This window comes from Megascapheus bottae, chromosome 15, assembly GCF_031878675.1.
Source record: "Megascapheus bottae isolate mThoBot1 chromosome 15, mThoBot2.hap1, whole genome shotgun sequence".
Classification (NCBI taxonomy): Eukaryota; Metazoa; Chordata; class Mammalia; order Rodentia; family Geomyidae; genus Megascapheus; species Megascapheus bottae.
Window position 1 is genome coordinate 26,013,430 of NC_143523.1, and position 15,021 is coordinate 26,028,450.

Below are 15,021 nucleotides of genomic sequence, written 5' to 3' on the forward strand. Positions count from 1 at the left end.
CCAACAAAATAATGATGATGATGATGATAATTCCCAGTGGCTGAAAGTGCCATCTGCATAACATTCCATGACATGAACTAGGTTCTGACTGCCTTTGCTAACCTTGCCTGCTTGGACAGGCCATCCAATCTCTCAGTGCTACATTTTCTCATCTGAAAAGTGACAAGTAGGATTGTGTGTGGATTCAAGAGTGGATTATCATCAGGCAGTTAGCACAATGACTCTCATTTGGAACATCTCACTGGGTGGCAGGTAGATGTATTGCTGTCATTATCTGTACAGAGGAATGGCTAGCTTGGTGGTAGGTATAAAATTGCCCTCACTGATGAATGGTTGAGACAGATGACTAGATGTGTATAAATTAAGTACATCTTGGTATGGCTTGTACATCTAGGTTCATGGGTCTCCAAAACAGATCATTGTGGATCTAATGATCCTAGTAAACTGAATGAAACAGAATTCACAGACCTAGTAGAGATCTATGTACTTCTGTGAAAACAAGACTGTTCTCTTTGAGATGAGTGTGCAGATAAGTGTGTATACCTGTCAGGGTCAGAGGCTCAGGGGAGAGGCATAGAACAGAGGATTAGAGAAGGGAGGGGCTAGATGACAGAGTACTTTCAGTTGCTTCTATCCTGGGATCTGCCTCTTTCCAAAAAGAATTTGTAGTAACTTGAAAAATACCTGTATTCTAACAAGATAAAAATAAATGGAAACTATACATGGGCAAGAGCTTGTGTGCCTAATATATGCACATACCATAATGTAAGAAATGAGTGAAAAGTTGAGTATGGTGCTTGTAGTCTCTTGGAGAGGCTGGGACAGGAAGATCTCTCCTTTTTTTTTTTGCCAGTCCTGGCCTTGAGCTCAGGGCCTATGCAGTGTCCTTGGACTTTCTCAAGGCTACAGCTCTACCACTTGAGCCTCAGCACCACTTCTGGCTTTTTTCTATGTATGTAGTACTGAGGACTCAAACCCCGGTCTTTGTGCACTCTACCACTAGGCCAAACTCTCAGCCCCAGGAAGATCTCTTGAAGCCAGGAGTTTAGTTTCAACCTAGGCAGCTTGACTGTGATACTAAAAGTAATAAATAAGAACACATAGAGTCCCCAGGTTCCAATTTTACTTGATTACTGATTTTTGGGGACACCCAAGGTAGCTCGATCTCCTGATTTTAATGCCTTTTGTAGAGCCAAACCTCTAGAAAAAAGTAACCTAGGAAATGGCCTTTAAGTAGCTGACACTAGCTAACCACATATTGAAGCCATGTGTTTTCTGCTCGTGCACATTTGTGTGGGGGGCGGGTGGGGCGGGTCAGGGGGTTTGAACTCTGGGCCTGGGCACTGTCCCTGAGCTCTTCAGCTCAAGGGTACCACCCTACTCCTGGGCCTAGGCATTGCTCCTGAGCTCTTTAGCTCAAGGCTACTGCTCTACCCCTTGAGCCACAGCCTACTTCCCCTTTTCTGTTGATTAACTGGAGATAAGAGTCTCATGGTCTTTAGTGCCCTGGTTGGCTTTGAACGGTGATCCTCAGCTCTCTGCCTCCTGAGTAGCTAGGATGACAGGTGAGAGCTGCTGCGCCCAGCTGCTCATGCACATTCATAACTATACCATTTTATGTATAGCCTTTGGCCCTCCAGTCTTTTCCCTCCCCACTTCCTTCCAGCATCTTTATTAGGAATATTGTGCAGAGTCTCTCTCTCTCCCTCTCTCTCTCTCTCTCTCTCCCTCTCTCTCCCTCTCTATGGCGCGCTTTCGCACATGTGCTCGAATGCCCATCCTAGCACCTGAACTAAGTCCCTGGGCATTGTCTCCTAACTTTCTACCTTTCTCTCTCTCTCTCCTCCCTCCCTCCCTCCCTCCCTCCCTCCCTCCCTCCCTCCCTCCCTCCCTCCCTCCCTCCCTCCCTCCCTTCTTCCTTCCTTCCTTCCTTCCTTCCTTCCTTCCTTCCTTCCTTCCTTCCTTCCTTCCTAACTTTCTTCCCTCCCTCCCTCCCTCCCTCCTTCTCTCCTTCCCTCCTTCCCCTTTCCTCCCTTCCCCCCTTCCCCGCTTTGCTTAAGGCTAGTTCTTCACCCCGTGAGGCAGAGCTCCACTTCCAGCTTTTTAGTGGTTAATTGGAGATAAGACTCTCATGGACTTTTCTCCCTGGACCAGCTTCTAACTGTGATCCCCATATTTCAGCCTCCTGAGTTGCTAGGATTACAGGTGTGAACACCCAGCTTAAAAAAATTTTAGCATAAATCATCTCAACTAGAGAACTTTGTTATCTGGACAAGATTCCAAGCCCATATGGACCTACCTTTTGTCCACAGGAATTCTGTTAAAGAATGAGAATGTTCTTTAGAATGGACAGGGGGTAAGCCTGTAATCCTAGCTATTCAGGAGGCTGAGATATGAGGATTATGGTTCAAAAGCCGGCCTGGGCACTAAAGTCAGTGAGACTCTTATCTCCAGTTAACCACTAAAAAACCAGAAGTGGCACTGTTGCTCAAGAGGTAATACAGTAGCCTTGAACTGAAGAGCTCAGGAACACTGCCCAGGCCCAGGGTTAGGGTAGTAACCTTGAACTGAAGAGCTCAGAGACAGCGCTCAGGCACAGAGTTCAAGCTCCATGACCGACCCTCCCCCCCTCCCCCAAAAAAAGGACAGGTGTTGAATAGGAATAGGACATTATGAAATGTTCTTTGCCTCATAGGGTAATGTAAGGCTTTTTAGGACAATGTTAAAAATGCTAATACTTTATCTCCCCCCCCCTTTTTTCTCACTTATAAAATGACCTCGTTCATAGTGTATATTCTTCCAACTTCCACGCAGTGAAGAGGGAATCAGATGGGGCTCCCGGGGATCTCACTAGCTTGGAGAATGAGAGACAGATTTATAAAAGTGTCTTGGAAGGTGGCGACATCCCACTTCAGGGCCTGAGTGGGCTCAAGAGACCCTCCAGCTCAGCTTCAACTAAAGGTAATTTGTAGACTGCAGTGGCAGTCCTCTGTCTTCCCTACCTGTTACCTGGGTGTTGACAGCAGGTGAACCTCCAGTAACTGGGACCTGCTGAGGACTTACAGATCCATGACCCAGGCCTCTGAGCCCTCAGGTGTCCTCTCCCCTATTTTCTTGTCGGCCATTTTTCTTTCTAGCATTAATGGTTTCCTTCTCTCTGAACCCCAACCTTGCTCTCCCTCGAAGCATCTCTCTCCTGTTTTTGTTCTAATTCCCTTTTCTTAGCAGTTAGCTGAGCTTCAGCCTTTCCTAACGGCAAGGTGGCCCATTTCGTTCTTTGCATCTTTGCACCTGCTTTGCAGCACAGATTATTTTGCTTCTGGACATCAACTGGGAGGAAAAAAAAAAGTATATTTTTTAAGCCTAATGATAAATGAGCATGTTACCTCTCCTTTTCTTTTTTTCTTTTTCTTTTCTTTTTGAAGCAGCTTTCAGCTTTAACCTAATGGGTCTGTTTATTTTATTCTGCATGCTTACCAGTGGATCGTAAAGGTGGGAATGCTCACATGATTTCTTCATCTTCAGTTCATAGCCGAACGTTTCATACTAGTGCATTAGGCCCTGGTTGTAAACACAAGAAACCCCTGTCGGCTGCAAAAGCCTGCATTTCTGAGATCCTTCCTTCCAAATTCAAACCCAGGCTCTCTGCTCCCAGCGCTCTTTTGCAGGAACAGAAGAGTGTCCTGTTGCCCTCAGAGAAGGCTCAGAGTTGTGAGAACCTTTGTGTTTCTTTGACTGATTCCAAAAGAGGCCTCCCCCTCCAGGTGGGGGGGAGCATTGAGAACCTGCTCATGCGCTCCCGGCGGGATTATGACAGCAAGTCCAGCAGTACCATGAGCCTCCAGGAGTATAGCACTAGTGCCACCAGGAGGCCCTGCCCCCTCTCCAAAAAGCCTGGGCTGCACTTCACTATGTTCTACCGGGACATGCACCACATCAACCGAGCCGGCCTCTCCCTGGGATCCATCTCCTCCTCCAGTGTGCGAGATCTTGCCTCCCACTTTGAAAGAAGTAACCTGGCATTGTCCAGGGGTGAGCTGGGATCCAGCCAGGAGGGCTCAGAGCACATTCCCAAGCACACAGTCTCATCCCGCATCACTGCCTTCGAGCAACTCATTCAGCGGTCCAGATCCATGCCATCCCTGGACCTGTCAGGCAGGCTGAGCAAGTCCCCTACCCCTGTGCTGTCCCGCAGTGGCCTGCTCTCAGCCCGCTCAGCAGAGTCCCTCCTGGAGTCAACTAAACTCTGTCCCAGGGAGATAGATGGGATGACATCGGGAAGGGGCTATGCCTCCCCGACTTGTAGCAGTATGGCAGAACACCCCTTGGGCTTTAGAGGCCTCGTGCCTTCTGAGCCCCTCTCTACCTGCTCGGATGAACTGGACCACTGTTCAAATGTCTCCAATGACAGCAGAGAGGGCAGCAGCGGGAGCGTTCATGGAGACTTCCCCAAACATCGCCTCAACAAGTGCAAGGGCACCTGCCCCGCCTCGTACACCCGCTTCACCACCATCCGGAAGCATGAGCAGCAGCTGTCCTCCAGGCAGCCTGACTGGCGTCCGGATCCCAGGGCTGACAAGAGCAGCCTCCTCAGGAACATCTACCTGATGGGCCCCCTCCCTTTTCGATTGAAAAAGCCCCTCCAGCATCACCCCAGACAGTCTCCCCCTGGTGACTCCTCCTCAGGACTCTCAGTGGGCCAGAAGCCAGAGCTCCCCAGACAGCCCCATCAAGACCAGTCTCCTTCTGGAGTGAAACCCTTGGTGCCCACTCGCCTGTCTTCCCGGCACGCCATGGCCAGGCTTAGCCGCAGTTCAGAACCTCCTCAGGAGAGACCTGTAGGAGTCTTGGAAGACTGCCCAAGGGCCATTAATAATGGGAACTCTGTGCCGTGCTCAGACCATGACCTGGACAGGAACAACAACCCACAAAGTGAACTGGCACCATCCCATGGAGGTGGCATTTTGTGTGTTTGACCAGTCTCACCCCCCCCCCCCCACCCCGTCTCCACTCTGCTTGCTTTGTTCCTTCTTCCTTGTGTTCTCTTGGTGCTCATTTTCTGCTTTGTCCTTTGCTTCTGTTTGTTTTGCTTGGCAATTAACCCATGGCTTGCAGTGGCTGCACTTCTTTAAAAACAAAGCCCCCATCTCATTTAGACTAACCACCAAACTGTTTCGAAAGAAAAATTGGCCGTTTAGCTCATCTGAGAAATGTGCTCATTGGACTCTCAAACCCTTTGCTATTTGTATCAGTCCCTGGCCCACCTGTGGTTTTTTGAGAGGCAGCCTCTCCGTGGTCCCGTGTGTGTACGTGTATAGTCTGCCCCTGTGAGAGCTTGCACGCCTCTTTGTAGGGACACTTAAAGAATGTCTTCTCCTTTTGCTTTCTGATGAATCTTCTTCATATTAAACTAGTTCACAAGTAAATCCCAAAAGCAAAAGGGAAGGGTGGGTTTGGGATTTTTTTCATTTAGAATTTGATTATTGATCTCTGATTGACAATGATTATTATTGACATGAAATTTGATATGATAGAAGAGAGATGAAACTTTTCCTTATCTATTTTCCCACTAAGTCTTTGCCTGTTTTAATTCAACTTTGTTGTTTTTGAAGATTCAGAATCACCAAGACATTTTATACCAGCTGATTACTTGGAATCAACAGAAGAATTTATTCGAAGACGACATGATGATAAAGAGGTAAATCTCAGCTTTTTAGATAAGTTTAATGCGGGGGGTGGGGGGGAAGCATGGAAGAAGGAAGTTAATGTCATAGGCACCTGCCTCAGGGATGATGTGGTCCAGGAGAAAGGCTCAGTTACTCCTCTCACAGTCCACTTTCCCAAAGGTAGGCACTTTTCCACACCTGCCATAACCAGATAGCATCTCTGGAGGGAGGCACCGAAGATACACAATAATGCTTCAGAAGCTAGGAACTGGTGTTCATTCTTTTATCCTTCCTCCAAGCCCATCCATTTGGTCACTTGTAAGGAAATGTCTCCACCCATTCTCCACTACTGTCCACCCCTCAGTGGCCACAAAGCATGGTTCAAATCAGAAAAGAAGGAAAATGAAAAATATTAGTGATGATACATTTTATAGAATGATTTGAGGAAATTGCCCCTAACTCTGCTAACTTTTGACTCAGACACACAAGCCCATTAGTATTGGTAAGAACACAAGGAGCCCCCAAATTTCAGAACATGGATATTTTCTTGCAGTTAATAAAATGTCTGCATGTGATATGATTGCCAGGACCTGCAAGAGTTCATTCTCCCAGGGATCTTGGAAGAGGTGGAGCTGCATATCAGCCCAATGCACAAAATCAGCTTCTGTAGTGATAAAACATTACAATGCATATGTTCTGGACTTCATTCCCAGGAAATAGGGGTTCAATAGATTAGACAAGTTCAATGCCCATTTTCCTATGCAATGAGTTAAGAGATGGAAGAATGTCTTTGAACAGATGGCAGTGAGGGAGGGTGGGCATGTACTGACAGCCCTATCCTATCCAGTTTTCCAATGATTTTTCTCTTAAATGGTTCCAGAGTATAGGTGGAGTTTTCTTAAGGATTTAGGGTAAGGCTAAATGAGAACTGTATGATTATAATCGTTGCTGCCAGGTGGTAAGGAGAGAAAGAGAGGAGGAGAGACAGACAGACAGACAGACAGGCAGGCAGGCAGACAGACAGACAGACAGAGGTGGAAGAGGAGGGGGGGAGAGAGAGAAAGAGAAAGAGAGAACTCATTAACATGCCTGTCCTTATCCTCCAGGAATAGTTTTCACTAAGATCAGTAAGAGGAAGCATTTGATTTTTGATGTTCAGATTAATTTGTAACAACCAGATCTAAAACTCACCAATGAAAACAGAATAGATTCATTTCCTTGTTTTTTGTTACATATTTCCTGTCCCAAGACCCAAGGTTCCTGTACGTGTAAGCCTGGACTGCCATGAGAGGAAGGTGGCATTCCATTTCAGTAATACTTATAGAGAGAGCTTTAGAATCCAACTTGGAAAGTCTTGTGGTAGAACTTCACCTGTATAGGGGCCTATTTTACTTACTTGATTTAACAATGGACGCATTAAAAGTAGTCTATAGGGGCCGGGAGTTTGGCCTAGTGGTAGAGTGCTTGCCTAGCACACACGAAGACCTGGGTTCGATTCCTTGGCACCATATACATAGAAAAAAAAGCTGGAAGGGGTGCTGAGGCTCAAGTGGTAGAGTGCTAAGCCTTGAGAAAGTCCAAGGACAGTGCTCAGGCCCTGAGCTCAAGCCCAGGACTGGCAGAAAAAAAAAAAAAAAAAAAAAGGTAGTCTATAGAAGTGGGCAACTTGCTTCCTGAATGATGCTGGCTCACAGAACCTAAAAGAATATCATTACCCAGACTGGAACTTATATGGTTAAATGACAAAACTGCCTCATTTACAAAGCTCAGGTTTGAGCACTGGATTGGGAGTTTACTCTGTTAGTTGTCTGCTTCCACTTACGATGTTAAACCTTGGCTGGTGCCCCAGTAGGGTTGAGCAGAGACTGTAAAAGCCTCCAGACCGAGTCTGTTCCCACTGTAGAAATGACTCTCGATTCCCAGCATGGCGGGGGGGGGGGGTGATAATAAACACTCTGTTTTTGTGCAGATGCTTTATTATTCACATGATGACAGTGGAATTTCAGAAAACCACCTAACAAGAAAACTTACACCAGAGGCAGAGCTAGAAGCCAAAACTCTGTGTTCCTGGGACAGTGCTCTTTTCATGGCCTTGTGCCATCTAACTCACTTTGCCATCTCTCTCATTCACTCTTTGTAACAATTTACCAAATACTGAAAATCTCACAGCCATTTGATGAGTTTATTTGTAGACCCCAGAGAACAATTGGACCCATCATCCCTTGGAGCTACATTGCCTCCTGGAAGAAAATTTATTTTATTGAGGAGGCTAAGAATTATTAGATCTAATTAATGCTTTCCTACAAGGAATGTTAATTTCAGGACTGTAAGATTGCTATGGTATGAGGAAGCATATTAAAAATCTATAGAGCCATTTCAGTATCCTATAAAGACATTTTTAGAAAAGCAACTTGAATTGTTATTTTTTAACGTAATCGTACAAGCAGGCTCAACAAGTCAGATTATCACTACAAAGGATCTTGATCAGTGTCACCTCTTCCAACATGAAGCATTTTTTAAAAGGTCTTTAAAACAGAAATGGGTGACTATTTTAATAGAAAAGAGGCTGTTTCTTTTAACCCTAGGTACCATTATTATTTAATTTTATTTATTTATTTATTTATTTTGCTAGTCCTGGGCTTGAGCTCAGGGCCTGAACACTGTCCTTGGACTTTCTCAAGCCTAGAGCTCTACCACTTGAGCCTCAGCACCACTTCCAGCTTTTTTCTATGCATATGGTACCAAGGAATCGAACCTGGGTCTTCGTGCATGCTAGGCAAGCACTAGGCCAAACTCCTGGCCCTACGTGCCATTATTTTTTAAGTTTCTTTTCTGTGTTTATATTCCACAGCAATCCCTTAAACCCAGCTTCATTCTACCTAATGAAGTAATTCAATGAAACAATAACTGAGACTCTTAGTTACATGAAGAGCCATTGATGCATATCCTAAGGCCTCCTAAATCTTGTGTTTAGGGAGGTTGGCCTAGAAGAAGGGGGTCCACATTTTCTGATGAGGGCATATCAACTCTGTGGATAATGTGTAGTAGAATGACAGACAGAGCAGGCACAAAAATAGCCAGCACTGGTCCCACCTTGGGAATACATTGTGGGAGCCTATCACTACCTTTGAGAGGTAGCGTAGTACTGTTAGCTACCAATCCAACATGCCTGCAGTGCCCTGTCTGTGCTCCCCAGGTCCTTGAGCTTTGCTGCTAGAAAGCAATCAGAGATACTTAGCTGGACAATGTGGTAGCGTGGAATCATCTTTTCCCACATTCCAGCCTTCCCCAGGTTCTTCCCAAGCAGGATTCTGTCTTTATAGGTGTGTGGAAGGTAGTTGCCATGGGAACATAGTAGTGGTAGCCCTAACACCCACCCCTCTGACTTAAAGTCTTCTCCCTGTTTGTCCCATGCTTCCTTCTTAGTTGCTTTTATTGGCCATTTTCCGTTACCCTGGACCAGATTATTCACTGCCCATTTTATGCAATTTCATGGCAGAAACTTTTAGCGGACCAGAGACGACTTAAGCGTGAGCAAGAAGAGGCCGATATTGCAGCTCGACGCCACACAGGCGTCATCCCGACGCACCATCAGTTTATCACTAATGAGCGCTTTGGGGATCTTCTCAATATAGACGATACTGCAAAAAGGAAATCTGGGTCAGAGGTCTGTTTTGGTCACCTCAAAATGCTGCTTGACCCGAAGCAATACTTGCCTTTCCTCAGCATTGCCCTCTGTAGGCCAATTTAGTTTTTGCAAACAGCATCTGTCATCCTGGCTTCCTTTACTTAGCCTTGCTTTGGTTCTTTTGTGCCTGGTGAATGGACATGAGCCCCATTATGTCCTGTGCTCTATATGCTCAAGCATGCCTGGCTGTGGGACGGGGATCTGCTGTGCATAGCCCTAATGCATGTTTAGAGCATCAGCTGCCTCCATGAGTGCAGTCCTCTCCATCCTGCCTTTGATCATAATACTGTGTTGTCTGTGCATTCTGCTTAGCAGCCATGTACCTTTGGCCATGCACATTGGTGATGGTTCACTTTTAAAGAAGTAGTTAATGAAACTTGTATCACTGAGGTTGGCTAGTGATATTTTATGACAATAAGGGCCTCCAAATTTGGTGGTATTGCCATGGAAGCATCAGAGAACTATACTGCATATGTGGACCGATTATTTATGTAACTTGTTTAGTACTGCTTCAGCACCACTGAACAACTGAAGGACTTGTGGTTAGGTGAAACCCATAGGTTTCTCTAAGAGGCATTTCATTTGTTCTATTGTTTTTTGACATTTTTATACTTCGCTTTTAAACACAATATTATAAAAGGATTGAGGAACAAAACTTTGAAGTGTTTCTTTTATCCAGCTCTTGGCTGCCTACACTAAGGTCAGTACTTTGGAATTCTTATGCTGACTTACATGCTGCCTCTTGACTAAGAGTTTATGTTCTGCCATGTGACACTTAGCTAGCTCTACTGAAGATGGTCTCTTTTTGGGGTGTACATGTCTGGGGTGTGGCATATGAGTGTTTGGTAGTGGGGAGTGATACCCACAATATGTAGTTTTATAAACTTTCAATATAGTAAATGAATATTAATATTCCTATCTTTTGAGTGAGATGGGTATTATTAGCTAATATTTATTTATTCATTTTTGAGAAATAGAAGGTGTATAGCAAGCGGGGCATGGTGGCTCACACCTGTAATCCTGGCTACTCAGGAGGCTGAGATCTGAGGATTGTTGTTTAAAGCCAGCCAGGGCACTAAAGACTGTGAGACTCTTATCTCCAATTAATCACTAGAAAATGGGAAGTGGGGCTGTGGCTCAAGTGGTAGAGTGCTAGCTTTGAGCTAGAGAGCTCAGGGTCAGTGCCCATGACCCACCAAGAAAAAAAAAAAAAAAGACCTTGACTTAAAGAAGGAAATCTGGGGAGTGGAGTGGAAGGAGATTCTAAAGTGTAGGAGAAAAGAGCATGTAGCAGGAAAAGGATATAAAAGTTAGAGGTGTCACTTGCTCACCTGTAAGAGAAAGATAGCCTCCCTGCAGCACAGTAGCTCCTCCTCAGAATAGCCCTGACCTGACCTGCTCTGGTATTAGTTCATCCATTCCAGGTCTGTGTACCTGTGAATGAGGAAGGAGAGATGAAAAAGTGCAAAAGCATTCTGACAATGCAAGGGAAGGAAGATGCAGCTCAGGTGAGGTAGCCACTTTCTCCTGGACAAGTCTTGACTCCCTCCTCAAACAGTGGTGTTCAAATTTGATTAAGCATCAGAGCCTCTTGAAAGCTTGTTAAAATGCAGCTTCTCAGGCCCCATATACTAAGTTTTTATTTGGACTATGGCCTGAGAATTTGTAAGTTGCTAGGGATATGTTGATGGTGCCAGTTTAGGTGACCACATTTGGAGAACCTTTGCTGTAGATGTGAGAAAGTAGCAAGCAAGTGCCAGGCTGTGTGGAGATGCACTTTATTTTCACTCTACAGGATGAGTGGCGGCCAATTCTCTATAGGACTCTGTGCGAGGCAGAGTCGGGAAAGTCTTTGGGGGCTAGTAGAAGCTTCTTCATGTATATTTATCACTATCCTACAGTAAATAACAATGATAGCCAGAGGAAACAAAGATGAGCTAGAGGAGGACAGAGATGGAACTGCAGCTGTCTTGTCTAGGAATCTTTATTTCTCAATTTTGAGTAATATATGGATTTTTTCTTTTTTCTTTTTTTCCTCTTTTGACCAATACTAGAACTTGAACTCAGGACCTTATGCTTGTTAGGCTGGAGTTCTACCACTTGAGCTATTTCTCTAGCCTTGCTTTTTGCTAGACTTTCTACCTGGACTGGCTTTGAACTTTATTCCTCTAGACCTCAGCTTACTGAGAAACTAGAATTACAGATCTGAGCCATCAGTGCCCAGTCTCTATAAGTTCCTCTCCCTCCTTACCCCCCAGTCCTGAGGCTTAATGAACTCAATACCAGGATGCTGTCCCTGAGCTTCTTTTGCTCAAGACTAGCACTCTAACTACTCTGAGGCACACCACCACTTCTGTTTTTTTCTGTCCATGTAGCACTGAGGAATTGAACCCAGGACTTCTTGCATGCTAGGCAAGCACTCTACCACTGAGCCACATTCCCAGGCTTATGAGTTTCTTTTAATGGAGAAAGAAAGAAAGACCATCCCCCATTATGGACCTGAGTGGTTTACTCATTAAATAGTATGTAAATTAATTTACCAATAAACTATACAATTATATAAATTTTATTAAATCAATAAGTTGTATTATTTTGAAAGAACTTATATCACCCAAAGTATAAATGCTACATTGGAATAGTTACATGGCTCTAGTAGGGTGATGTGGGGTGACCTATGTGCTCCACTCACTTTTTTTCTTTTGGTAAAACTGAATTTTTTGTACTGGTAGTTTTTGCTATTAGCTCTTCTTTTAGGAACTTGTGTCATTTTATCTTGAGTTCTATATCCTTTTTTTTTTTGGCCAATCCTGGGCCTTGAACTCTGGGCCTAGGTGCTGTCCCTAAGATCCTTTTGCTCAAGACTAGCTCTAGTACTTGAACCACAGTGCCCCTTCTGGCTTTTTCTGTGATTAATTGGAGATAAGACTCTGATGGACTTTCCTGCCTGGGCTGGCTTTGAACCACTGCAATTGGAGGGCATTAACTCAATTGTAAAGTGGCCATTCAGTTTGTCCCTATTATGTATGTTGATAGATAGAGGGAAATGTCAACACAGAAATACAAAGACCAAACAAAAGGAGCTGGCTATGGTGGGACACCTTTATAATACTGGGCTTGAGGCTGTGGAGGCAGGAAGATTTTGTTTAAGGCCAGCCTGGGCTATGTAGCAAGACCCTGTCTCAAAAACAGAACCCAAAAACAAAACAAAATTCCTGTGGAGTGTTCATAGTCCCTAAGAAGACCCTGTAAGACCTCAGCTTGAGAAGCATAGAAATAGGGGTATCTACCGAAGGGTCAAATCTAACACTAAATTTGATGACTTTTAAATATTTTTCTAAACTAGAATGTTCCTTTATTTTTTTTTCTTCTACTTGGCCCAACCAGACCTTCTTATAAGGAAGAGACCATGTTATTTCATGTTCATCACATTGTTTCTCTAGATCAAAAGTTATAGCAATTGAAGAGCTTGGAGCTTCTCATGGCTTTAGGGACACTGGTAACTACTTGATTTTTTCCTCATTATCTTCCTTTAAAAAAAAAGATTGGTTAAAATAACTACTTTTAAAGGTAGGAAATAAAGATATTAAATGGATATCATAAGTAAAGGTAAATTTCTTGCTAGAATTGGAGCAGAAGAAATTATAGACAGAAAAGGGGACTTAGCAGATGTGTAGCAAGAAGATATGCTGGATTGGAAAAAAGAAAAGCAGTGAGGTAAGAGGGGAGAAATGTTGCAAGTGGAGAATTGATCTGAAGAAGGGTTGAGAGCTGCCAGCATCAAAGCAAGGGAGTGACCTGAGGAAGAATTTGAGGAATGTTGTTTGTGCTCTTGGGTGACAGTAGATCGGGTATGGAGTAGGTAAAATCAAAGCCAGCATTGTGCCTGGGGGAACCAGAGGTCAGACCCACAATGGGGCTGTGGATTCAGGGCCTGTAATGACAAAATTGATGAGAATGTGGAGCTGGGCTGGTGTGTCTGGGAGGAGAGAGAGAGAGCTGTCCCAGCAGGAATGCAAGTCTCAACAAATGGCTTTATCTCAGTTTAGGACTGGCTTTATGTAGCTTTCTGGGTGATCGCATAGAATCTAAGAAATATGGAGTACAAGCTGGCAGAAAAGGTGAATTAAAGTTTCAACTATTTGCAGATCAAAATTTAAAGCAGGCAAATAGAAAATGGTCCTAAGGAGTGAGTCAATAGGTGAGGAATGTCTTGGAACTTTTGGCTGTTGGTAGCCAGGGGCAGCAAGTTTGGGAAGAACCCAACTCCTTCAACTTTGAGGGTTTTCAAACCATCTCTTCCCTAAATCTGGTCCTCTTTAAGGGAATTCTCATGCATGGCCAAGGTAACAAAACATTCATGTAAGGGTTTAATAAGGTCAGATGCTGGAATTTGGCCCAGATTTTTATACCACGGTGAACTGGATAGAGTGAATTTTTCTGCTTTGCTTTCTAGAAACTTAGGAACCTGTGACTTTTTATTGGACATGATCCCTGATATTAACTTGTCATTGTTTCTTGTGTTTAGATGAGACCTGCCAGAGCCAAATTTGACTTTAAAGCTCAGACATTAAAGTAAGTACCACCCATCATATTTGTATTCCTCACTGTTTCTTTGAACAACATGTAGAAGAGAGTTGGAAAAAAGAATAATATGGACTTCAGAACAGAACAGTAGTTTACATGCCAAGCACCATGCCCCCAGCCTTCTGTTTAGTACTCAGTTTGCTTGATTAAATGGAGATTTGATCTGACCTAGCACTTCAGGAAAGATGTGGAACCAGTCTCTTGGAATATAACTTGACCAGTTTTACTTCAGCATTCCAAAAGAATAAAGGTCTCTAGAAACCCACAGGAAAGTAGCATTTGTAAGTGCATTCCTCAGAGTGCATATTTATGTCTCTCAAAACAAAAATCCTATTGTAGAAATGAGTTCAGGAACCACTGTATACTTATGGCTGCTCCCCACTTCCATTCTTGAAGAGAAACTTTGCATTTAGCATATTCATGGCTGTAGATATCTTTGGATGTACTAGCTTTATACTTAACTATAGACTAAAATTGTCCATGTACTTTCATTTGCAGCTGAAAAGCCCATAGTCAGCAGCTTACATCTATACATGACAGGGAACACAGTGTGCAAGCCATTCAACTGTGGTTCCTATCTCCAATCTCAAATAAGCAACTAGGCCAGTATCTGGAATGTAGATGTGAATCTGATGACATAGGCTTTTTGTTTTACTCTACTCTTTAGCTGGTCAGCTAAGAGATGGCTGCTGTTAGAGATAGCCGTTAGAACAACAAGATTGAGCTTTAAAATCTTAACTGTGCTACTTTTGTCTCTGTGACTATAGTCAAACCATCAGTCTCTCATCCCATTTTCCTTATCATCAGGTTCCTCTTGTGAGGAACCAGATTAATACCAGTAAAACAGGTTTTATAGGGCTTGGAGTTTGGCCTAGTGGTAGAGTGCTTGCCTAGCATGCACGAAGACCCATATTCAATTTTTCAGTACCACATATGTAGAAAAATCTGGAAGTGGTGCTGTGGCTCTAGTGGTAGAGCTCTAGCCTTGAGAAAGCCCAAGGATAGTACTCAGGCCCTGAGTTCAAGCCCTAGGACTGACAAAAGAAAAAAGAAAACAGGTTTTACAGTAAATCAGGAATCAGT

General features: G+C 44.0%; 1 protein-coding gene across 18 annotated transcripts in view; it reads left to right on the forward strand.

Moving 5' to 3' along the window:
• Positions 1-15,021, forward strand: part of Sorbs1 (sorbin and SH3 domain containing 1) — a 228,499-nt gene that overhangs the window by 190,000 nt on the left and 23,478 nt on the right. For 12 of the 18 annotated variants that reach the window (XM_090346178.1, XM_090346179.1, XM_090346181.1 and 9 more), the window contains 4 exons: positions 2,789-2,961; positions 5,613-5,698; positions 9,166-9,333; positions 13,880-13,926. In XM_090346178.1, the coding sequence (XP_090202304.1) occupies positions 2,789-2,961; positions 5,613-5,698; positions 9,166-9,333; positions 13,880-13,926 (474 nt within the window). Of the gene's footprint in view, positions 1-2,788; positions 2,962-3,480; positions 4,957-5,612; positions 5,699-9,165; positions 9,334-13,879; positions 13,927-15,021 lie in introns of all 18 variants that reach the window. The other 6 variants (XM_090346185.1, XM_090346191.1, XM_090346197.1 and 3 more) reach the window with 2 other exon arrangements.